The sequence below is a fragment of the Rhopilema esculentum genome, chromosome 8 (genome assembly GCF_057945365.1).
Source record: "Rhopilema esculentum isolate cy_ngs chromosome 8, ASM5794536v1, whole genome shotgun sequence".
In the NCBI taxonomy this organism is placed as follows: domain Eukaryota; kingdom Metazoa; phylum Cnidaria; class Scyphozoa; order Rhizostomeae; family Rhizostomatidae; genus Rhopilema; species Rhopilema esculentum.
The window spans coordinates 2,697,531-2,723,823 of record NC_142822.1 but is presented as its reverse complement, the minus strand read 5'-3'; the positions used below and the strand labels follow the sequence as shown (position 1 = coordinate 2,723,823).

Here is a 26,293-nt window from a genome sequence, read left to right as displayed (position 1 = left end):
TCTATTACATCTCCGGAGTGTGTCATTAACTGTATGACCAACCATTTTAGCGTAATAGTTAAAGTATTCAAGCAATTTTCCAGGAAAAAGGGCACTTTTCCCCTTTTGAGAAAAAGGGCAGGGGTCTGGACCCCAGGACCCCCCCCGTAGTTGCGCGCCTGATAAAGAGTGTTAATCAATGAAGTTGTGCGTGTTGTACGTCGAAAATGAATATAATTTGATAACAATTTTGTACAAGGAATGAATATTTGGTACAACGTTTCGAGCATAACTCTTCATCAGGTTAAAATTGTAAAAGAAGGAGAAACGGTTAAGAAGAGAATAGAAGAGTAGAATCTAAATATAAACTACAATGGAACGTAGTAGGAATACGACGTAGAACGTAAGACGAGATGGAAATATGTGAGGGGGTGGAAAGCGTATAGATAAGATAAAGTAAAAATTAATAATAGCTGGATTAGGAAAGAAACGAAAATTGTTTATTAAGATCATTAGGAATAAGAGTACCAAGATAAAAAATAACACGTTTTTCGAGGGTTTTGCATTTAGTGTTGTTATGAGGTGGGTAGCAAAGTCCAGTTATTTTCATGTTGGCTGGTGTATGGCCATCTTGGTTGAGATGAATTGAGACTGTGGTATTTAGGTCCTCTCTTCTTGATTCTTGAAGGTATATTTTCTTCTCTACATTGCGGAGATGCTCACCAAAACGGGTATTTATCTGATGGGACGTCTCCCAAATGTAGTGAAGGTCGCATTTGGTGCAACTGATACAGTAAATAAGGCAGGAAGTTCTGCATGTGAAATGTTTCTTTATATGGAAGTAGCTGTTGTGGTTGCTAATCGCGGTTGAGGTGTGAACCTGGGAGCATTGTCCACCAGAGGTCTGGAGGTATGCTTCATTATTGAAGTTGAATGCGTTTGTTGTAAGAACAAGTTCAGCGAGGCGAATGAGGGTGTCAGTAGGTGGATCTTGATGAGTGCATTTGCAAAGAAAGTGCTTGAGAGCAAGTAAGCCGTCTTTGAGTGGAATGATGGTGTAAAGTGATTTTATATCCATGGTAAAAAGAAAACGGTGTGAATCAGAAATCTTTAGAACACGAAGAGCTGCTGGTGAGTCTTTTATGTAAGTAGGTTCTTATTTAACAAGAGGTGTATAAAGATAGTCAAGATAGCACTTCACCCCTGGGTTGAAAGTGATTAGAATTAATTTCTTCTTTGATGGTTTTGATGATATGGCTATTGAGAGATTTAGTAGGATCCTTGTCAAGTTTCTGATAAGAGGAAGAGTTCAATTGAGAATGGCCTTCTTGCAAATAAAGATCTTTACGCCAGACGACGATGCACCCCACTTTGTCAGCAGGCTTGATAACGATGTCTTGTCGGGATTTGAGTTTACTAAGTGCATTCCATTCGTTTTTAGTAAGGTTGGAGCTGTTAGACTTTTTCTTAAAGTTGACTTTAGAAATCTTATATCTGAATCGGTCAATTTATAGGTCCAGAGCGCGGTCTTGACCTGGTGGTGGTGTCCATGTTGACTTTGTTGGGGAAAGGTTGTCAATGACGTTGGCAGCAGATGCTGATGGGTCCGCTGGATCATCGTCAGACGATTTGTTATGAAAATGGGCTTTTAACCGAAGACGTCGAAAAAAAACCTCTGCATTGTGATATATTGAAATTCGTCAATGGAGTTTCCTTTTAGGGATAAATTTGAGGCCTTTGTTTAGAACGGAGCGTTCTTCAGTAAATAGTGACAGGTCTTCTGATATTGTGAATATTATATTCCTTGGCTCCGACTCTTGAGGAGTAGCTCTGGATGGTCGATGATTAAGAACAAGTTGGCTAAATTTGTGATTTTTTAGATCTTTAAGGAATGAGATAAGAATCCAGTTTCACGCGGTAGGTAATAATAAAAAGAGTGTAGAGTGTAGTGTAAAGAAGGTAGTGTTAAAAACTTTCGCACAACCGGCATGCTTAGCGGCAGTTGTTTTGATAAATTGACTGTGTTTTGTATTTTCATGCAGTACGATATTAGGCCGGTCTTTGAATTATGATCGCAAAGCGTGCCGGTTGCGCAAGAGCCTTTAATCTAAGATATACATGCAATATGAGATTCTTTCGATCGCTCCAAACAATGAAAGTTCCATCTAAAGAAGAACCTTGCAGAGATTATGTAGAGGACTAAGATTGCCGGAAATCATTGAACAAGCCTCCTAGAGGATGTTTACTTTGAGACGTTTTTTGATTGGTTCTAGTTCGATGGGAAGCTTAAACGAGGGAGGTTGCTTGAAAAGAATTTTCGAAGTCATTTGAGATGGCCTAAAAACATGTAATGCAAAAATTGGCAAATCAGGATAGAGACTTTCTTATGGGTGGGGTCTTACAAAAAATGCACCTCCAGGTTGAGGACTAATTTGAGAGGCTATAGGATGGAGGTAACTGGGAACTTTGCAGTAGTATTTTACAAATTCATCTTTGTGAGATCATAAAAATACTTGCAACACAAGAGGAAAAACTTTAAAGAAGCAAAAGAGAACAAAGACTAGTTTGATAAGAAGGCTTTCTTCTTAAATATTCTAAGCATATTTGAAGCTAAATTGAGCAAAAAATCGCAGCTTTTCTTGGCTTGAAACAAGGAGACTACTTAAAACATTTTACTACAACCATGGATACTTTAGGAGACACCCCAATTAAAAAATATACAAAAGTGGCAAGTATTTTGGCAAAACAAGATGAAAAGTTAACAACAGGTTTTCAACAATGCGCGTTTTGACTATAATTTTAACAAAATCAGTTCGTCGAAAAATCGAAATTTTTGTTAAATATTGAATCTTGGACTACTGCTGTCAAAAATCACACTATCTGACTCTTGACTGGTTTGATCTAAATTTCAAACCCAGATGATAAAAATCAAAGAGTAACTTGCTATTTTTCAAGTACCTTTCCTTTGTGAACCACAATCTGATTTCTACTTGCAATGGAAGCTAAATCTAGGTGAAGATAGGACATCTCTGTGTAACAAGCCTGGCGAGTTATTTCGTCATAAGGGATAGCAGGTAAATTTGACTGGGGCAGGAAAATTCGCATTGGACTGACAGGGGAGGGATGTTGTGCCAAAAAGGGAACTATAGATTGACTGGGGGCAATGAACCTCAGTTTGTGGGAGATTTCAGGAAATGTATAAATGCTTGGGACAATTAACGAAGTCTGGAAATTTCTCATCAAGGATTCCTTGTCTGGAATCTCACACAAGGAGCATGAGCTTCAAATCTTTGATTGGTTAATACAGCAGACACACCCCCGAGCTCTGACCAATCAGATAACGGAAAACTGTAAACAAACGCCAACGAAGGCCACTTCTATTCATTTTAGCGCTACTCACTAACATTGCCCGATGTAAAATCTGTTACGATAGATTTCAAAAATTGGATATTTTTACACATTAGACAATAGACAAAGGCATCAAGGATTCCTTGTCTGGAATCTCACACAAGGGATAATTTAAACCGGGCTTGTTACGCAGGGGTGTGCTATGTGTGAGGCATACGAGTAATCTACTGCACAAAGTATATTCGATCAAAAATATATCGATTATGCTGTGATTAAACAATCACCTAATCAGCTGAACTTTGATGAACATATGATTTCTGGCAGCACCTTCAACGACTCACAGAGCCCGTTAGGTGGAGCTCCCCATCCTCATTTACCAATACAATGTACAACTCCGACACGAATACAACCGAATCACCAAAAATTTACATTGCAATCTTAATGATCAAAATTACATATTTACCACTACAAACACCCTTAAAATGATACATCGACGGTCAAAATAAAAATACACTATACTCGCTACGCAGGGCTATTCAATACGACGGAAAATGTTTTGTTTACGACTTTGGTCTTGCTTAAATTGCATGCAATGAAACCTGTTCACGCAGGCTGAAATACGTATTGCAATAAGAATAAATCATTGTATCTAGGTTAAGAGATGATGCATAGGAAAAAGCACCAGAACTTAAATTTGCAAGTTGCAATGCCCACTTTGAAGCCATCCAAATAATTCAAATGGAAGTCTTAATCAAATATCTGTTCCCCACCGCTGTTGAGGAAGGCCAATAACATAACTTAACTGTTGTTATGGCTGAACGACGAAAGTGCAAGCAAATATTACATACACAAAGCCTACACTAACTCTGTTTTCATGCCGCCTGCTTTTTCTGGCTGGCCGTTATCAACCAATCTTAGCTAACCTACAGTTGCAGTGTTGTGGTGCCATCAAAATAACAAAGGGGCTCTTGCACAAAATGCAACGAAAACGATGGCATGCACTGCAATTCGGACGCCCCTCATTGATAACTATCCTCAGTGGCGGTTTTCAGGGGGTCCAGGGGGTCCAGGGGGTCCAGGGGGCCATGGTCCCAGGCCCGCACTTATGGTAGCCAAAAGGGGCCCCACACCTAAGAAAAAAGATAGAGATTGTAAAGAACAAGGGCCCACAGTCCCTGAAATCTTCTTGGCCCAGGGCCCCGCAGTCTCAAAAACTCACGACTGCCATTGCATTTAAAAAAAACAAATATACAATGCATTAGCTACAGTGGCAAGGAAAATGAAATTTCAAATCACTACAGAGTATTTAATGCAGAATTTGTAAAGTAGTCCTAACTAAGAGACTCTGTCGTGTTTTCATAACCTCTTAAGCAATAAAACAAAGCCATTAAACGATTTATTAGGAAAAATTGATAATGAAACAATGTCACCGTTGCAATAATGGGGCGAGGATTGGTACAAATCTAGCACTGTGTATTCTCATATACTGCACTTTTACCATCTTGCTCCATATCGTCGTGGTCCATGTCGTCAAGATCGTCCTTTGACAAATGGTCCACAATTCCTGCTCCAATTGAATCGCCAAGAACATTTACAGCAGTACGTATACGATCCCTAGATAAAAAGCATTGGTGCAGTCGTTACAAAAAGGATTTTGGCTGTAAAGAGAGAATCATGCTGGATAGTTTGCAAACACTGTTTATAAAACAGCGTTTACCCATCGCTACTGTTGGAAAGGCAACCCCCTGGTTCGAGGTCACATGATAAGCTGTCACGTGACAGGAACAATTATGCACTTTTCAATTAGAAATTTACTCATTATGAGTTGAGTTTAGCACGGGTTAGAATCGCCGTTTTATAAATATGTTATATTCTGTTATATATAAAATATCAAAAAGACAACATGATTGATTTTCTATCTCAAGCCCTCAATTAATAATCGATTTACAACAGCTACACTAAAAAATGTACCAATTCAATTTATCATCTCGAATTGAAATACACATAAACTTCTTTGCACTAAACTTTAGACTGCAGATTCGGATAAAGAACCATAAAAATTTAGTCTAAATGTAATTGTTGGTACTAGTGATGTTGATTTTATGACGACATAAACTTAACAACTTAGAAAACAATTAAGGTGTTTAGTTATTGTGGGTGAAAAGTTTCACCTGGAGCTATTTTAAGTTCTCAAACTTTATATCGTCATAAAATCTACAATATCGAAATATGTTGCACTTTGCGTATGTTTCTTCAACAATGAACCACGAGAACAGTGCAGTCAATGAAAGGGACCGCAAGGACGATCATTACGTGGCAGAGTTTTAATATACTTGAATGATAAGTGAAATGCGTTGCAAAAAATAACAAAGTATCATTGTGAAATCATAAATTTATCTTCCTTGGAAGCAAAAAGAACAAATCTTCAACCAAGACGTCAAGAGACAGCTTCTCGATTAAACCTCGGAGCCACTGACAAACGAAAAATTTGCTTTCTTCTTTAAAACACGTTATTTTAACTACGAGCGTCCCTCACTAAAAATCCTTAACATAAAAAGCGTCTTGTAAAAGTAATCTTGAAGCTAGACTCCGAAGATCCGATCATTCTTCGAGCTTTGAACCTGCTGTCCAAAGTATAAAAGGGATTCCATGAAATTTCATTACAGAACAAAGGCCCTGATTTCAAAACAGGAAAATCTTTTCTCTGCTATAACATTATAGGTAGGCTGGATTAAAGATATTGTCTGTAAACATACATGTCCAACAGCACATTGGAAATGAGTACTGTATTGTCACCGCTAGAAGTCTTAACAACTTAAGCCGAGTATCAGCATACCGCCAGACTAAAGTTAATCATCCTTTTACTCTGCATGAAAAGGCAGTTTTCTTCCCATCAGAATAATGTTTATTGGCTGGGTATTAAGTGGTATTTCCAAAAGATTGTTTATTTTGACAAAACAAACTCTGTATTTGCTTTTTACATACGGCTCTCTGTATGGGTATTAGTTCTGAATAGGAAGAACAAAATACTACTCTCCTTCAAGAAAAGATAAAGTTTAAGTTCTTTGTAGCCGCAATATGTTGTAGGATTCATGCTTTGAAAGAGAGCATGTACAGGCAGAATAAGGCATACTGATTCCAAATTCAACGAAAGTCTTTAGGAGTCCCCGATATTATTCAAAAAGGTAAAGTCACGGCATCTTTGAATTTATTCTGTTGACAGGAAAGCTCTAAATTTTTTCGGAATAGGTGGGAAAATATAAATGTAAAAGAACACGGAAGGTTTACTTAACTTAGGCTAACAAGCCGTTTCAGCTTTTTGCTGCAAATTTACTAAATTCCAAATATGCAGATCTATGAGATTCTAAATCTAAATCTACGCTTAGCTAATGAGAGTGAGGTGATGCGACTTACAAGAACCAATCAACAGCGATGATCAAGCTGATTCCGTCTTCTGGGAGGCCAACTGTTTGAAGGACAATCAACATAGTAACGAGACCAGCTTGAGGAATTCCAGCTGCTCCAATAGAGGCAAAAGTCGATGTCAAGCTAAAAATGTAAAATGTAAATAGGAAAATGCATTTGGCATCTTGTTTTTCATTTTCTTTTGTGAATACTGTTGTGCTAGCAATCTAACAAAAGAGAAAATACTCTGGCTTTAATGTCTGTATTGTTTGCTATCATCGAAAGGTCCAGGCAAATTACACGGTATCTGAGGCTTTAAACTGAGTAAATAAGAACTTCAATTTTACTTTTTGTGCGCTTTCTGGAAGCTTGAAAGAAATCTGCATAAAAATTTCTTTCGATGTAATTGCAGATATCTACGTCAAATAAATGACCACGTGGGGCAGGAATAGAGAATTGGTAGAATGACGATAGCATTCTAAAAACTGAAACGAATTATTTATGGTAAAACATAATATAATAACATGAAGTGCTCTCTTTAACCAAGGATGCACTCCTGACATGTGCTATGTGCTGCGTGCTGCATAGTTGATATTAAAGGAAGTTTCCTTTTTCACAAAAATAATAAAAATGTATATATCATATGTATAGCAAGCAAAAGAATATAGAAATCTTTCATTATTGACAGACTTGTAAAAAGCGACGTTGTAAATAAACTCCAAGTTTTTCTTACCTGATCATGACGATTTGGCCAAAGTTGAGAGAAAAATTTGATGCTTGTGCGATGAAGATGGCAGCAACAGCCTCGTAAAGCGCTGTTCCATCCATGTTGATTGTTGCACCAATAGGAAGGACAAATCTTGTCACTCTTTTGTCAATATGGTTATTCTCCTCGAGACACCGGAAGGTGACAGGCAGCGTCGCAGAACTGAAATGCAAGAAACATGGCGATAAGGTTTTATCCCTTTTCGAAAGCAACCATAAACAACGCCATTAGAGACTTTGGCAATAGCGATTTTTCATGATTTGTCTTACAAAATTAAGAACTCAAGGTAAACACAATGGATGGTTAAAATCTGCAATATGAAAAGCTTATTAAGAATTTTACACTTTGACTGGTGAGTGGTACCTCGTTATCATAATCAACATATTGAAGTGATTTGGACATAAGCAAAGCACTGGTGGATGAATTCGATAAAAATCCCACAAAGTTGCCCTCTGGGCCTTTTACTGTTCATCACTAGCCACTTATCTGAATTCATGATAATCATAACTTTTATTTGTCACTTCTTAACTCACCTAGAGGAGGTCCCAAACGCTGTCAGCATAGCCTGTATAATTCCTTCTAAAAATGAGAGCGGGTTCTTGCGCGTAAACAAGAAGTAAAGTCCAGGAAGAACAATCAAGGAGTGTATGGCAAGGCCCACAATGACAGTCACTATATACATGCCGAGACTTTCAAACGTAGCTGCAATGTTTTCCATGGCGGCAAACTTGGCTGTTATCAAACTCCAGATTCCAATAGGAGAGTACCTGAACACATGGGAAAATAATGCTGCTTATTACTTAACGAATTCTTAAATCGCAAATGAAAAGATTCTTGAACGAATTTTTAAATCGATGCGAAAGGAAGAAATTTGAGTGTCATTTGTTATTTGTTATTTGTTATTTGTTATAAAGCGACTTTCTGTTAATAAATATAAAAGAGGTTTCTGAGCTTTCTCAAAAAATCAGTCAATCACCATGGGAATGGAAATAATAAATGTGTTGATTTAGCGAATGTTTGCATAATTTCTGAACATTAGAAAATCTCTTTAAGGCCTAACATGTCTTGGGTATTAATGTTAATAAGATACTGGTTGTAATTCTTTCCAGAGATACCCCATTAAATCGGTGAGTTATCCCTACAGACTGCATTGGGATAAACTGCGATAAATATTTATGCTTACCACATGACAAGAGTGACCAAATACATGACAATATCGTTCAGGGCTATGACGAAGTTGATAAACGTTGTGGCGTGCGTTCGCGACTCCTTCTTGCTTTTCATTCGGCCAACCACGACACCAACAGCAAGTGAGAAGACGACAAGGCCAAGGACGTTTGTACCAGAGGACACTCCGACTGAACCACTGACCCTTGTTCTCTTGGTATCTACGTAATATTCCTTGGTATAAGAGCTGTTGATTATTTCTGTTAAAATGGTTCTCCCTGCCGCTCTGGAAGAATTTCTATTCCCATCATTTACCGTCACATTAGTTTTCTTTGTGATGATATTTACAGCTGACTTGGTCTAAAAACAAGAATTTAAGCACTGAAATAAGAAATGACTAAACCTGCAAAGGGAGCTGGAGAAGCATTTGTTTTCGTAAAAGGCAAGAAAATTCTCTTCATGATAAAAAAATAGAAGTATTAATGAGTTCATGATCAGACAGACAGATTAGACGGACAGAAAAAAACTGGAGACTTCCTTTTGGGGGTCCGAACTCTTTGTAAATGTTTGTGACAGCGATCGGAGTTGAGAGTCGGACACCTGATATCAGAAGGTATTCTCCACTACACCTTGAAACGCAGACCTTAGCATTGACTTATTGAAAGTGACGTTGAATATGGGAGCAGATAATTTGCAGGGCTCTGGTGCAGCATAAAAAGAGCGGCAGAAGCAGTTAGGCATCGATGGAATTTCAATCAACACTGACGATACATCCTCCAAATGCAACTTTGTTTGTCAGCAGAATTGTCACCAAAGGTAAGACTACGATATGGGATTGAGCAGCACTATTCAGATGGCAGATGCCACATTTAGGAGACTTTTAAATTGCCCCTCATCCCAAAACCGTCAAGGATTTAGCACACTTGCATCAAGGTTGATCTGATTAAATCTGATTAAAAGAAAAATGGCATACAAATATGGATACTCCTGCAAAAGACCATAAGGACTCCCCCCCTCTATGCCATTCCAACAAAATATCGCCTGTTTACACAAAATTCAGGATGTGGAAAACCCGGTTGAATGTTCTTACCTGCTCAAAGCACGCTGCAATGATGTTTGGAGGGAAAAGATTTCTAAAAGATAGAAAAAGGGGATTCAGAAATGCCATTAGCAAGAGGGGTTAGTATTACTTACAATTTCTTTGTCATTTTGAATCAATTTGAGACACAAAAAGTAACACCTCTTTTGTTTAGTCCTGATTCAAAATGAGTAGACATTTGGTTGAAGAGAGGAAAAAGCGAAATTTTCGCTATCATCCCTGCATACAATACAAAAAAAAGAAATGGAAATAGTTTTTTTTTAAAAATAGATCTATGTAGACTATCTCTATGTAGACTTACTCCATGAGCCTCTGTTTCGCTACTGCATCACTTGACGAACGCTACAATAGAGAGGTTTCGCTACTGCCTTATTAGTCTCTGTTTTAGCGTCCGTCAAGTGAGGCAGTAGCGAAACAGAGGCTCATTAGGTATGTCTAATCTCTATGATTACAATGGGGCACTTATGTAAATCATTATTGCGCATGCACGTTGTCTGTTGAATTTGAAATCTGACGCTGGGAACCTGGTATAAAGATTCTTTTCGCTGCATAGGCTTAGTCAGGCGTTACTTTGGCGTAAATAATTGACGCAAAACACGATTGGATCTATCAAAAGCTGGACAAATAAAAAATATTAAAAAACTAATATCCCCTTTTATGGTTGTGTAATCCTTATAAACTTGTCCCCCTTGTAAATGAACACCGCTTATCTAGGTTAAGGTTTTGTAATCTCCTTTGAAATTGTTTGGAAACTCGCCACTGTCACACGCTGGGAAAAATATACTGCGGGACAGTTGTTTTTCGAACAAGAAAGAATTTTAACTAGAGGCATCAAATGTCATCAAATCACGTTGATTAATTTCTGCCTAGATTTTCAGCTTTTAATTACACAACAGAATTGTTGCTGCAGTGGCCTGCGGGGTATTGGACTGTGCTAAGTTGTATGCTGGGATACGATTGTAAAGGGTTTATGATGGCAAAGAGAATGTAAAGCTCAGTGGTATTTGCTGCATACAGATGCTTTTAAGCAAAAGCATAGTGCTATCAAAACATAGATCTAATGTTACTCGGCAAAAGCATAGATCTAATTTGGTATTCGATGCATTAACTTTGCAATCTGGCTTAAAACAATCTTTGACCGTGTGCGTAGCGGATGCAAAAGGATTAGGGGGCCGTATGGATCTTCTCCTAATACTACTGCTACATCGAGATAGGATTTCTCGAAAAGAGCTTGAAATTATTTATATTTTGCATTGTTAGGGGGCTGCAGCCCCCAGCCAGGCAATCAGATCCTTCTTTAGATGACAGCAGGGTGGGTTGAAAGCAAAATCCAACCTCACCACACTGCCAAGTTAACCGATTATTTGAGAAGCCTTCATATTCTAACCAAAATGTTTGGGATCTCTAAGGGAATAATTCATTTTCAGTTATAAAGAGGATCATATTAGTTTTTGATGTCCTTATTAATTGCAGTGGCCTTTCGTAATTTCTCAATTTAAAAATGCCTTTACTTGGACAAGAGGTCTGATAGATGAAGAGTTTTCATCAAAATTCCTTATCCTAAATCCTGGATAATATTAGTGTTTCTAAAATATGTTTTATTTGCAGTAAGTCTAGATGATCAACAAAACACAATTTTCCTAGGAATTGCCCCCTTGAGCTTCAAAGATGGGGGGGGGGGGGGGGGGGGGGTTGGTTAAAATTGAAAATGTAAATTCTGTAATTATTATTAGGGGGAATTGGTTAAGAAATAGAAATTTTTTTCATTTTATTACTTCTGCCCTTTATTGAAAAATTCTGATTCTTAGTAGAAAGCCTACTAGATATTTTGATTTCCTCTGAAAATCACACTGGTGGCATAGTAACAAAGAGTATTTTGAAGAATCCGAAAATTCAATATTTGACAGGGAATTTCACAGAAATTTAGCGGTAACCCATTTTTATCGTATCTAGGGCTAACCGAAATGATACAAATGCAAATATTTGACCAGATGTTTTTCAGACAGCAAGATCCAGTTACAATCAACACAATCAACAACGACGTCCTCTTTGTCCTCGTTTTCGTTGCCATGTCCTCGTTTACGTCGGCATCCATTATCCCCTCATTGAGTGTTTCAGAAAAGAAAAATGAATGTAAATCTCACAGAAAAGGATAAAAATTTACCTTATTAGATCGAGAACCGAGTCAAGAGGAATAACATCCCTCTGTTTCTTTTTTTCTGTATTTGGTGCCGCTTTTCCGCCTGGATTGATAATTAAAACAAGAATGATTCCAAGAATGACAGCCAAAATAGTAGTGCCCATGTAGTAACAAATGGCTCTTCGTCCTAACCGACCAGATGCTTGTTGATCAAGGGCAGCCATTCCGACAATCAAACTTGAGATAATCAATGGAAGAATCAACAATTTCAGCATTCTCATCAACAGTTCACCAAGGAATCCAATAAGCACGAGAGCTGTAGTTTTATCTGGTTCCTCCAAAGACTGCACCCGTTTATTGATGCTTATACCAATAATGAAGCCAAGTACAACGGCTATGATTATCAAAAACATCAGCAGATCTTTTTCTATGATCCGTCTCCATTTTGGCTTCTGCCTCTCCGGTGGAGCTTCTGTCTTGAGGTGGCTATCTGAATTAGGCCCGCCGTTTTTGGGATTGTAATCTGAGCCTGGCTTCTTCAACTCAACTTCGGCTAGGGTAAAGAGAATCAAAATTTTGAATACAAATTGCATTATGATTTAAAAAGGTATTCTCCATTTTGCTCTAGAAGACAAAAAACTAAAATTCATAAACTTTTAAATGCCCTGAATCAGCCAAACTTTAAGTTCAATTATATAGCAATAAAGTATCAATTTTTTTGCGGTACAGAATTTGAAAATGGCTTTGAAAAAAGCAAACATTTTACAACATACTTAAAGCTTTTTCGTCTGACACTCCTCAGAGCATAAAACGTCAGAATAGGTTCCGAAAAAACACGATGGAAAAATATATACCCAGTTGTGGATCGAAATAGGCCAATCAGAAAAACGCAAGCACAAGACCGGTATAGTTGACCAATCAGTGCCGCGAGCCTAAAGAAAAATTACCAATGGAGTCCAAGAGAGAAAACGAACTCCTTTTGTCTACACAAGAGAACAGCCTCCTCGATCTTGTAGGTCTAGAAACACTGTTAAAACAAGTGATTCTGCCATTGGTCAACATCTTTTAGACAACCCAGATTGTGCAAAACTCTATAATGACGACATGTTTCGGATAATTGGCAGAGCCCGGTCGTCCTTCCATCTAGCAGTTTTGGAGTCAATCTACATAAAAACGAAAAAGCCGCCATTGTGTAGACAAAAGGAGTTCGTTTTCTCTCTTGGACTCCATTGGTAATTTTTCTTTAGGCTCGCGGCACTGATTGGTCAACTATACCGGTCTTGTGCTTGCGTTTTTCTGATTGGCCTATTTCGATCCACAACTGGGTATATATTTTTCCATCGTGTTTTTTCGGAACCTATTCTGACGTTTTATGCTCTGAGGAGTGTCAGACGAAAAAGCTTTAAGTATGTTGTAAAATAAAGTATCAATATTAAATCTGAAACTTCCAAGCAAAACATAAGAAGCTGATGCTAGTCAACAAACCATGCAAAATACTAGAACTTAGTGGCCTAAAATGACAGCCAATTTTTACCAGCCCGTCCTCATCCTAGGCTCAAAGCTAACAGCTTTGCGCTGAAAATATTTGTTTTTACTTCCCGAGTTCATTTGAAAAAAGCATTTGAACGACGATGGACATTTTCAAGGTCTTTTGAAAACACTCAAACAAGCTATTCCAGGTCAGAAGTAGGCCCATTACATCAAACTAGTAACTTTGCAGAAACTCTGTTTGGATGATGAATCAACGCCGTCTTAGATTTTATCACTCAATCCCAACAGGGTATAATAAATAACATCATTATTATGATGAGATTGAAGTCTGATTTATACATCTTTCTGATATTGTTAGATCCTGTTTTACTGTTGCATACTATTCAAGTTCAAGGCTTTAGATCTACAAAGTGAACATACTGCTTAATTCAACGACCATACCACAGACTTCTCCTAGCCTCTAAGTGAACTATGGCCAGTGTTTAATGAAGACCCTATAAAGTCCTTGATGTGTTTTAATTTAGAATTGTTAGACAGAATTCTAGAAGAAATGTTTCTAAATAGTCTGGCCCCGATGGGTTATCGAAGAGACCATTGAGGCGTCAACTGTCAAGCCCAACGGATTGCTGTCTACAAAGAATTTACCGATCATGTCCCCTTTCTACTGATATTCTCAAAAGCGTCTTAAGGCAGATCAGGCTTTTACTCTCAATTTTAACCGTATAAATCCGGGCCTTCTTAAATTACGCTATACGTTTGACAAGATTTATTTATAAGACATTTTCCATGTCATACATTGCATTTAACCATCCTTTGCTTGTTAGCCCCAAAGGACAACTGCTAAGGGCATAAGACAGGGCCGTCGAGAGGCAGCTCGGGCCCAGGGGTGATTCACAAAACTGGGCCGCCTCAAGAAAAGTTCCTGTGGCACGCCCTTCAGTCTACAGGAGAACAAGACTCGACGCCCCTGGCATAAGAACGTGTAATAAAGTGAGGGGGGGGGTACAACGGCAAAAGAGTATTATTTTCTATCATAGATAGAGTCATGCAAAAGGCACACTTTGAATATAGAAAGGGGGAATTTTCATGAAAAGGAGTAAAATTTGTTGCTGGAAAATAGTTGGGCACGTCCCCACTGACCCCGGTTCTTGCACCATCAGCGACTGTAACATCCTTGTGTATAGCCACCAGGGTTGTAGTGCTGGGGGGGGGGTCAGGGAGGCTGAGTCCCCTTGTTAATGCTGAAAATTGGCAGATTTCTACTTTTGCTATTGTTTTTCGCAACATTTTGTGCAGGAGCCCCCCTTGTTGTTTTAATAGCACTACACCACCAGTGGTCGGAATAACGGCCGGTAATCGGTGAAAACCGACGGAAAAATGAAAAACACCGACGAGGCACTGGCATGATTTATGAGAAAAAAACCAACAGGATATTCTGCTGATTGGCATTTTGTCCAGTGGAGTTTTGTCCGTGACATATTGTCCGGTGACATTATGTCCTCCTGCGTTTTGCCCGCACCCCATCCTACACGATTTGGTTCTGTTTTTCATTATATCCTTTGTATTCATTTGATTTCCATGCTCGTAGTTCAAGCATTACACACGATCAATATCTAGGTTAGATGATCCCAAAATGACTCACATTAGAAATAAATTGCCAAAAGACGCAAAATTTTCCAGTGCTTCGCCCCGAACCCCATTGGGGGTGGTGGGGCGCCCCCAAACCCCAAAGCTGTTTTGGAACTCGCTTCACGAGTTTTTATTTCCGCCGATGACACAATCTTCCCTTATTTCGATCACTGCACCACTGATAGCCATAACCGTTATTTGGAAATACTACTGCTCACCTGCGTCTTTAATGCTCACTGGCGTTGCCGCAAACTACCTTGAAACCAAGGATACAACAGGCACACAGTGCGAACGATTTCCAACTCTAAATAACATTCTTTTCGATGATACAATCTTAATTTTATTTTACTCTTCTATGTATCCATGAGCGAGAATTTAATGCACACTTTGCCACGGTTATGATTTAAAGTTGAAAAACTCCATTCACGGGTAGGAATGAATCACAACAAAATAAACATGCAACGAACGCTACGGTAACTGCGGCGTGGTGAATAAGAAAACAAATAATAGCCCAAGATGAGTCGAGCTCTTGACCTCTTTATTGTATCTTCATCGAAATGTAATGGTCTTTTGAACTAGTACAAATTTTCAGAGCATGAAAAGTGACATCCAGACAAGTTCAAGTCCAGGTACTTCAACAACAATGTGTTGTAGAAGTGCAAGGCATAACTCAATGTCCTATTTGCGGCATTTAGAAAGATTCGGACTAGGCCACCAAACTTGTCTTTGCTACAACTTACCGTTTGGTTTCGTAAAAAGTGCAAATGTTGTAGGCATGGTCGTCCAGTAACGCGCAATTTAGATCGACTTGTGTATGAAAAATGACATCGTGTAAGTTTGGCATCGGTTGCAGACAGCGGAAAAGCTTCGGTTAGGAACAAATTGAAGGAATTCTTTAAAAATTAATCAAACGTGAAAGAAAACAAAAGAGAAGCCTGAAGAAAACAAAACGCGGTTCTTGTGACCGGTTAAAAACTACACAACTGAAAACTTGAGTGAATATTCTTAAAAGCAAAAAACCAACTATTTTGTTTAACAGAAGGAAAATAATAAACAAAGAATTGCTAGAATTAATAAAGAAGGTGTTTTCCATATAATGAAAATGTAACTTCTGAGGAGGCTATGAAAGTAGCTCGGGAAAAACCTGTAACGCGCTTCTCTAGTTTCAGAAACGTCATTTCTTGAGAGCATAGTTGATACACACTATATCAACTTTGTGGAGAGCCTACTTTCTTCAGTGCACGTCACGTCTGAAGAGCTATGTACACAGTTTTTCTTACGTTATGTCTTTCTTAAAATATGGCAATACGTTCAGTATAGGGAAACACCATTAACCTCTGACTTGAACCGGTCACAATTTCACGGAGATCAGCTAAGAAAGGAACTTCCTTTCAACATTATCTATCCAACTTTCTTCCTATTACCAGAGAGCTTTTGTGAATAGACCGCTGATTTTATATATACGATTCTGGCAAGCTGATGGTTGTGACTTGCATTTTACACAAAAGAACACAGTTCAATATGGCTAGAAAACACTCAGGCGGAATGACTTTTCATAGATAATTTGAAGTTCTTCTTTTTCCTTCAAACCAAAACTAAAGTGTCACTGTCGCGGAAAGCAAATTAACCTATCGGTCCAAGAACCTTTTTCATCTGATTCTCATTCTTCAAAAGGGGCGCACAATTTCCAAAAAAGGGGTGCCAGACTTGCTTCAACTCGTTGAGGGAGGAGCAACTGCCCTTAGTTGCCCCCCTTAAATCTGCCACTGCAAGGGCCCCCCTTCTCGTTAGCATACCATTTGAGACAGTTCTTCCTCTAAATCAGTATGGACTGTTTTCTTTGCTAAGTTGATAAAACCATTTTGATATTATCCTGTTTGGTATAACTTTAATGTCGGTAATGGATTGTAAGAATGTGGATGCAAATACATAACTTTTCTTACATTTCTTTACAGCAGTAACAAGGATGCTGTTTATTGAAAATTTTTCTGGGGCAAGCCAACAGATCATATTCTCTACTAACTCATATATAAATCTGTCTGCCTTTTATACGAAATGTTTACAAATAAAACTGTGAACTACTGTAAACAAAATGTTGACCTCCCAATGGAAACTTCTTCTTAAAAGCTACCCGAATTGTGAGTCTTTTAATTTTTGAATAGGATATTTTACACTCTACCTTTCGCCATCATTATCTTCATATAAGAGAACAAGCGTAGCATTACTTAACTTAGAAAATGTTTTGGAATTTTCCTGTTCTCTGTTTATATTAATGAAAATAAAAATAGGCCTAAACTTACGCAAAATATGAAATCAGTAAACACGTTCTTATGTTTGTTTAGTGTTCGCGGAATCAGTCTTCTAATTATTTGTGTGTGAATGAAACCCCGTATGCCGGGGCGAAATATTAGCCTTTACTGATTTACGTGTATTTATTGTTGTTTATTCTCGGCGTATTGCGGTGTTTCATATTTGCTACATTATAATTATTTATTGGTTCTTTGTAGCCAAGATCCTATATCTAGTTTCAACTTAGTAAATTGCAGTTTTCTTCGTTCTGTCTTTTCACTTACAATATAGACATCTTACATCTTACTATTACACAGGAGTGAGTATGCAAAATCATTGACATTATCGTTCATATTTTATTTGGAGCATTAGGAGTATACTTCGCATCGTGATATCAGGCATCATATAACAATATGGTAAATAAGTGTTTAATTCGATTTATATTTTGTTTATTCTGTTGCTTCTGGCTTAAAGGCATTTGACATGCATAAGTACAGCGAATCCAAAATAACTTAGGCCAAATTGATCAGAGAACGCGCACAAGAAAGGAATTGGAAACTGTTCACGTGAAACCACTGCGCGCTGCTCTGGGATTTCACCGATTTGCAGAAAGGCGGAAACTCTTCACATGTTTCTCTCTGTGCGCAATTTGATTGGTCAACTCTCGTGGTCGTGTGCCTGCAAGCAATTTTTATCTGTGTTAAATGCCTTTAAAAAAATATTCTTGCTGAATCGAAGGAAAATTTACCGAAGAGCACAATAATATTGTGGGGGGTGTCGCACCCCTCAAACCACCTGCAAATCTGTCCCTGACTGTGTGTCACTTACGTGTTCTGGTTTGCTTGGGTACTTCAGTTTTATAACGCTTAGGGAAATGTCAAAACTAATCGATTCATTAGTGTTTTTTGTCAATTAACTTTTCGTGTAAGGAGAAAATTCATTTTATGATAGAAACTATTAAAGAAGATATAAGATGTGTGAAGTTCCAACAAAAACTTGTTGGGTAGGATTTTAGTAGCTGCAGATTCGCTTCCGCCCTTGTGCTGTAGGGTCATTCCATATGAAATTTAAGAAGGTTGTAACCTACTATCCCAGAATTAGCTGAATTTGATATCAACTGTTGGTATCATTAAAAAACAAAATTTCCCAAAATTTGAGATCAATATCCTAAGCCATTGCAAAGTTATGACAAATTAAAATAATCATGAAATATGGGCGTGGCCCGCCCTAATTTTCGCACATCAAAAGACAATCCGTATTCAAAGAACAGTTTAACGATTTCTATGTACACTGTGATTTTGAAAATTTGTGACATATACAAATTGATATTGAGAAATCCAGAAACGGCATTAGAAATAGCATAATTTGAATAGTTTATCTTTTATTCCACTGTAAAATGACTAATATGATTTTCCCAAACACGATGATCTGAAATGTTCGAGTGGCTATTTTGGGATGTCTCCAAGTTAGTCAACAGTTTTCCTGTATACCATTTTGAAGAGCATGCTTGGAACTACCAAAAAATATCAAAGAACTAATTTGCATCTAAGGGAGAAACTAGTAATCAAGCTTGAAAGATTTTGTCTTTTTGAGTTACTTCCATTCCGGTTCAATAAATAGTGTTTTCCCAGTCTACAACAAAGGAACCAAAGTGATACCTAATACCTAAAACATATTCTTCAAAATGATTAAAAAGCAAATAAAGCAGTTAATTTAATGGTTTAGTTTGGTTTTATGAGCAATTCATTTATATTTTGCACATCTTCATTTGTAATGTCATAAGTTCGTCCAGTCTTTGTTACTGGAGCTTCAATGCTAGATAGAACGTCCAGCTCTGAAACCCAGCAAACATCTTCTCTTTGAGGCCAGTGAAAACTTAAACATGGTCCTGGAGGGTGTAAGAAACTAACTTTGAAGTCATTCTCTTCCATACAAAATTCCTGAACCATTCCTATCCACCACTTCTTATCGTATCTACAGGCAACAAAGTCACTTGCCTTCACGGAGGTGATAGAAAGGAATTTGCCTTTTTCACCAGATATGTTAAAGGTACCTAAAAACGTATCCTCTTCAGCAGTGTATTTGAAGGCAATTGTACTTGTTGACACTGGCTCAAAGTAGTGATAGCTTCTAGTTCCAGGAATGGTGCGACCAAGAGAAAACCTGTCCATTAATTCTTTTCTGACATTCTCCATTCTTTCCTTTGAAATGAACAATGTTTGAATGTTTTGAATATTTCTTTCACAAAATTCAAGCATTTTTGTCACATTGAGGATTTGGTCAGAAAATGGTCTCTGTAAACTTGCACGTGATGTGAGTCTCTTTACTGTGCCCCCAATACCATCACATGGCGATTTCCCATGGCTGGTTGCAAAGAAAGACCAAGTTGCATCCAAACCAAAGTCATCCTTGTGACTGCACAAATTCATCATGTTTTTGTAATTCTTATATTGTGCAGCACAACCATCAGAGAAATACTCCACTTTAGTTATAGATGGAAGTTCAATCTTAATGATACTTGTGAGCCTTCTCTGGACCTCAAAGACAAAGTTTGTGTCATGTTCTAGGTCATCAGACAAAAAACAAAAGGAACGGCTCAATAATTCTGCATTTTGCTTGTAGTATAAAACTACTGGATGTAATGTGCAATATGGTCTACTCCAGTGATATGATTGCACTTCATCTTGTACAGTAAAAGTATAGTTCTCTGCAAAGTCACCTAGAACTATTGCAGTTTCTTCAGTGATCTTCTTTTTTCTTGCTTTGAGGTAGTTTGCCTGGCACTTAGCTATATATGAATGAGAGGGTTAGGGCATCTATAGTTTCAAGAAGCTGCTCAACAAATTCGACTACAGGCATCGTTTGTGTGAACATCTTGGTTCTGTCTGTTGTTTGCCATTGTTGAAAACATATATTATCTTTATTAGTTAATGCTGCTTCTACTTGAGATCTAAGGGCTTCCTTTCCTGGGCATTCGTTACATCTATGAATCATACATGTCCTGCTTTCCCTGCTACACACAATTTTATCTATCATTTCTTTATAATCCAAGTCAAGCGTGGCTGCTTGTACCATCAAGATAGCATTCTGGTGAAGAGTACATACACAGACAGTATGTGTACCACTGGCACCAACTGTAACACACCATTTAGGTCGAAGAGAGCAAAACTTTGAAAACCCAATGGTAACATCAGGATGATGTTGTTTAAAAAGTGCATACAGCTCTTTGATATTGCAGAGAAGTAATCTTTTCTGTTCATGCTTATTTTTTCCCACACTGACTGAATCTTTCATACCAGGCATCAGTCTTGAAAATTCATCATCTTGGAAAAAGGAAGTGACAAGGTCAATTGCACTTTTCTGCAAAGTCCTACTCCCTGTTTTCTTTTCTGGCATAGCTAGTATACCACATGAAGCTCTTATTTCTCTTGACTGTCTTACAAGATATTCAGATACCCCAAAAAAAGAAGAGGCATATGCAACTGTCCATGATTCAGGTGTGAGCGTTAGAATTTGAACTTTTTCCCTATTGTTTAGCGTGGAATTTTGTAGTTTTTCTTTAATTTTCTCAGTCAACTTATCCAGATCATTAGCCTTTACCCTGATAGACTCTGATATATTTTCATTTTTCCCTTCTTGTATTGAAGGTAGATGCCATTCTTCAATATTTGCAGCAGCTGCAAAAGATTTTTTGAATCTATCCACAGTTTTTTCCATCTTTGAAGTTGCATAGGATACATGCCTATGCTTTGGCATACTGTGAGTTTTTATTGGAGAAATGTCCATAGTCTCAAGGCTCCTGTTGAGATTGGATCTTTTCTCTGACTGTGAAACTGAGGATTCAATTTCAGAAATATCAGCATCCACAGTATCAGAAATTTGAATGTAAGATGGTTCAATATCAAATGCAGTAGGTTGTTCATTACATTGTGCCATGCCATAACATCTCCTACAAAGCTGCCAACCAGGAACACATTCAAGATTCTGCATTGACAATTTATGTGCCAAGTCCAGTGAGATCTTGTGGCCACCCTTAACTGTATTCTTATGTACTTTGAACATGTTACAACATTTAGAAATTTTTTTCTCAAAAATTGAACCCCACTTTTCTTCATGATGAAAACAAATCCTCAAGTTTTCAGAGTCAGCTACTGAACCTTTCAGCCCACTTCTCCAAAGGAATATACTCCTCTCATCTTCTGAAAACTCAGAAAGGTTTTTTAATCCAATTTGTCGTGTATATGAGGTTTTATGACAATCATCATCTAAATGTATACCAATGTCACAAGAATCCATACTGAGGCCAACAACTGAGTATTTTTCTCACCACCTTACACTAGTACTGTTTCCTCTAAACTAAAACTTCATAGCAATGTCTGTTTATTTAGACCTCTGTAAAGAACTGTAATATTGCTGTTTCCTGTCTGTCTAGTTATTATAAGTGAGATGACAAGGTGTTAAACAACATATTGGTAATACTTCCTGAAACAGGAAGCCTTTCAGGAAACCACATAAATCAAAGGAAGAGATTTCAATATTAGCACCTAATAGAGAATGTCAACATTACTATCAGAATGCACAAAAAATATTTTCGTCTTAGATATTTGGAAAGTGGGCAATGGCTCATATTTCTAAATACTTGATATAGTACAAGCACTCTCCAGGACCATGTAAAAGTTTTTACTGGCCCCAAAGAGAAGAAGTTTGCTGGGTTACAGAGCTAAACAATCTATGCCGCATTGAAGCTCCAATAACAAAGACTGCACAAACTTATGACCTTATGAACAAAGATGTGTGAAATATAAATGAATTGCTCATAAAACCAAACTAAACCATTAAATTAAGTGCTTTATTTGCTTTAAAATAATTTTGAAGAATATGTTTTAGGTATTAGGTATCACTTTGGTTCCTTTGTTGTAGACTGGGAAAACACTATTTATTGAACCGGAATGGAAGTAACTCAAAAAGACAAAATCTTTCAAGCTTGATTACTAGTTTCTCCCTTAGATGCAAATTAGTTCTTTGATATTTTTTGGTAGTTCCAAGCATGCTCTTCAAAATGGTATACAGGAAAACTGTTGACTAACTTGGAGACATCCCAAAATAGCCACTCGAACATTTCAGATCATCGTGTTTGGGAAAATCATATTAGTCATTTTACAGTGGAATAAAAGATAAACTATTCAAATTATGCTATTTCTAATGCCGTTTCTGGATTTCTCAATATCAATTTGTATATGTCACAAATTTTCAAAATCACAGTGTACATAGAAATCGTTAAACTGTTCTTTGAATACGGATTGTCTTTTGATGTGCGAAAATAAGGGCGGGCCACGCCCATATTTCATGATTATTTTAATTTGTCATAACTTTGCAATGGCTTAAGATATTGATCTCAAATTTTGGGAAATTTTGTTTTTTAATGATACCAACAGTTGATATCAAATTCAGTTAATTCTGGGATGGTAGGTTACAAATATGTAAAAAATCTGATGATTTCATATGGAATGACCCTGTATTGAGATGAGCGCAGTACACACTTGGTTACAGGCCTGGGGTTTCTTATTATTTCGCATTTTTTCAGTCTCATGTGTTTCTTATTTTGTTTCTTATTTTTTCAATGGAATTTCCTGTGTATAGTAATGTCCGGACAAAACATTATCGCTCTTTGTTTTTCTGTTGCTATTCTTTCAATTTTCAATTATTCCAGTGTTTTTTTTCTTGAGTTTTGTTGGATTTCAGCCTGCCTTGTTTCTTATGTTGTTCTTTTTTGGGCAAATATCAGCCTGTTTCTTGTAAGGGCTGTTTTTATAAAAAGCATGTTCCACAGAATAAGTTAGTCATTTCTATTTTCTGTGTCAAAAGCTTTGTGCCAGTCAGCTAATCATTTTGATGGGTTTTCACAAAATTTTTGTGTTCTGAGTCGCTTTTAATATTAAATCTTTTGCCTGAGTACTAAAGTCTTTTAAATGTTTCTGTCTGTCCAAACTCGTCTTTTGTAGAACGTTTGTTACAAAAAGAGTGTACCATGAACATAAATTCACCCTTTCAGGTAGCATAGAAAGTGAAAAAGACTGTAAAAAGACTGTAAAAAGACTGTAAAAAGACTGTAAAAAGACTGTAAAAAGACTGTAAAAAGACTGTAAAAAGTGAAAAAGACATCCTTTGCAAAAAGACTGTAAAAACAAATATAGATTAAGCATAGGTACATAAGCTTAAAATCTTATTTGAACCTTTTCATTTACCAATAACATCCTTCTTGGTGCAGCATACAAAATTGCAGGAAAGCAAGGAAATCACGAGCCTTTTGATGAGTTTGGAATGCACATTTAAAAATCTATGATTCTCAACATGTCAGAGTTATACAGAGGTCATATAAAGAGACCCAAAGTTTAAAGTTGATAAGAATCCCTGAGAAAGAAAGTTAGTGTCTTTGCTACCGTATTTCTTTATCATAAAAATACTTTAGAAAATGAAACATACTGACGCAATAGCAGCTCAACGCGGCTCAACAAGCGTACCTCAAAATTTTTGGAGCGAATTTCGCGCTTGTTATGCTTGTTAAAAAACCCAGATAAATAACAAGTCAAACTGTGGCCGAAATTCGAGTAGAAATTCATAATTAATTCTTAAATCTAACCAATTTTTTGTGCATTGATGTTGTTAAATAAAGCAAAGTGTGTATCCCCCTTCTCTAAAAAGACCCCTTCACTATAAGGCCCCCTCTAGAACCTCAAGAATATCTGGATTTCGCAAATTCACATATTTATAAATGAAACAGCTTTGTCATCTAGCAGGGCTGGCAGTGCCCTTTGTAGAACAGCAAATTAGCGGAAAACTTTGTTCCTGTTCCTAGCGTTATTGTACCAAGGGGGCGTATGACGTAGTTTGAATGGTAATGGATATGCCTTGCCAGATATTCAATAAAGATTCAACAGGATCCATAATGAGTATCTTGAGCCATTTCCTCACAGCAAAGATTACCACTTCGCTTGAAATGAATGAGCGTGGTATAAGAGACTCTCAACCTTGGCCTGACGAATAATTTGACGGAAGTTGGGTAGATGTGGGTAACGGATGAATAGAATCTCTTTCTGTTGGATGATTAGTGTTATTCAAACAATGTATCACACGAATTGTTTGATTTCGCGAGCGGTGTAAGGAAAACATGCCAAAATATGTAAACAAAGTCACCCATTTGTTAGGGTATTTCAATGAATAGTAAACTGCGATCAAGATTGTCAAAACGAATACAAAAGCAGATCAGAAAAAGGGATATGAATAACAGAACGTGATTGGAATTTGGCCATCTAGCCATGCATAAAACCGCGCGTAAAATTAGAAATCATGCCCTGCGTTGCTGAAGTTACAGAAACATGAACACAGGATAAATTATCTAATCTTGTAGACGGAACTCCTACCGAGTTCCCAATTCCTACAGACCCACGAGAAAGTTTCAAAACACCCTTTTTGAAAGGCCGAACTCGTTCAACGTTCATACAACCGCCTCTTGCATTCAGGGTATGCCTAGAAAAGCCACGATGGCATGGCAATATGATAATTAGAAATCGTTTTCTTTGTCTCTATCTCTCTCTCTCTTTCTATCTGAACACGCTGCTTTTAGCAAAGTTAAGGTACCCGGGAAATATAAAGTAACTCACGTTCATCATAAAATCCAGTATTTTCTTTTCCAGATTCAGCCATGGTTTAATAACGCTTTCGATACCAATTTGTTCTGACGACAGAAGCTCGAGCAAGGAACTACGCAATGCTCTTGATGACACAACTGCTGCAGAAGTAAATATTTGACAGTGATGAGTGAATGGGGATCCATGCCTTACCAGGGGGTAAATTGTTCAATCTGCACGGTACACTCGAACCGGGGGCCACATACTGAGGTTGTTAATAGCAACAAAGGACGATGATGGCTGAGTGTTTATCTTATTGTTGCAAAAGGCAAACTTTTCTAAGTGTTTACTGTCCAGTCCCAAAATAAGTTCCACAAAGTGTCACGCAACTGCATTGAATGCCTTGGCAAAGTCCGAGGGTACCCAAAACTCTCTTTAATGACATAAAACTTGCACGCCTTGGTGATGGCTATCAAATTGAGCGTGCTAAATTCATGTACGATATTTACAATAAGACAAAACATTTGCCGATCTTTCCCAATCATTAAAATCAGACATAACATTCAAACCAGACAGGCAATTTCTGGTTCATTTGCTCGGGCTGCAATCCGAACAAATATCAAACGCCAGGGGCGTGGTGGGAATTTTTATGAGCCCGGAAAATCAAGTTTTCAGGGGCACGCCATTTTTATGATGATTGTTTCTTGTTGTCATCACTTATAATATGTTAGAAATGAGTGTCGCGGAGGCAGCGTGGTGCCTTACTACGCTTCTTTTCTCACAAATCTGATGTTACAAATGATAAAAGCAAAAGCCAAAGGGAAGGAAAATCCAAGGAGCCCACACGAAAATTGTAAGGGGCCTACCGGGAAATTTCCTAAATCCCGGTGGACCACCACGCCCTTGTCAAACACCAAAGCTTTCTAAATATACTCTAAGAACCAGTAAATTCAAGTTCAAGCTGACTGTTCTTAATTTGTTCTTAATCTAATAGGGTGTAAGCAGTGCGATTGCTAGTTTTTTCGCTCAAAGAAGGTGCTCAGGCCTCATTTGCCAACAAAGTGAGTGAGACGCCCTTAATTTGCTGACGAATTTAAATATTCACCTAAAAAGTACCCATACATCGCTAAAAATCCACGATTTTGAGAAAAAACGTTATTCAAAATTGCATTTTGCAGAAGCTCAGCCTAAGCTTGTTCTTAATTTGTTCTTAACTTTTGAACAATTTTGAGGCTCGTGTTCTTATAAAATTGTTCTTATAAAAAAAGAGCGTAACTGTGTTCAAATCTAGAACTGTATATCCCTTTGTACAAATCCAAATTTAAACACATCTTTATAAAAAATACAAACTG

The 26,293-nt window shown here is 37.5% G+C and overlaps 1 protein-coding gene, 1 long non-coding RNA gene and 1 pseudogene across 3 annotated transcripts; 1 reads left to right on the top strand and 2 right to left on the bottom strand.

Moving 5' to 3' along the window:
* The first annotated feature begins 179 nt into the window (after nucleotides 1–179).
* Nucleotides 180–2,778, top strand: LOC135695051 (uncharacterized). The gene is made up of 2 exons (XR_010517225.2): nucleotides 180–1,110; nucleotides 1,494–2,778. It is a non-coding gene; the product is annotated as an uncharacterized LOC135695051 (long non-coding RNA).
* Nucleotides 2,544–25,135, bottom strand: LOC135695048 (excitatory amino acid transporter 1). 2 transcript variants are annotated; one of them, XM_065213992.2, is made up of 8 exons: nucleotides 24,975–25,135; nucleotides 11,929–12,457; nucleotides 9,756–9,798; nucleotides 8,682–9,025; nucleotides 8,032–8,265; nucleotides 7,466–7,660; nucleotides 6,742–6,876; nucleotides 2,544–4,941 (listed from the first exon to the last, which is right to left on the bottom strand). In XM_065213992.2, exons 1-8 carry the CDS (start codon nucleotides 25,015–25,017, stop codon nucleotides 4,791–4,793), a joined length of 1,674 nt encoding a protein of 557 aa, XP_065070064.2. In that variant the 5' UTR covers nucleotides 25,018–25,135; the 3' UTR covers nucleotides 2,544–4,790. The 2 variants fall into 2 exon arrangements, with proteins under 2 accessions (XP_065070064.2, XP_065070065.2); XM_065213993.2 differs by lacking the exon at nucleotides 24,975–25,135 and adding an exon at nucleotides 15,765–15,906.
* LOC148959791 (uncharacterized) lies at nucleotides 17,304–24,968 on the bottom strand (annotated as a pseudogene).
* Nucleotides 25,136–26,293: the final 1,158 nt, after the last annotated feature.

Bases quoted from the DNA above. Each gene is read 5' to 3' on its own strand.
- LOC135695048 (XM_065213992.2), bottom strand. From the start codon at position 25,017: ATGGCTGAATCTGGAAAAGAAAATACTGGATTTTATGATGAAC. The intron at 9,799-11,928 runs GTAAATTTTTAT...TCTATCTTTTAG, and splicing joins TCGGTTCTCGATCTAATAAG to AAATCTTTTCCCTCCAAACA. The intron at 9,026-9,755 runs GTAAGAACATTC...TCTTGTTTTTAG, and splicing joins TTGCAGCGTGCTTTGAGCAG to ACCAAGTCAGCTGTAAATAT.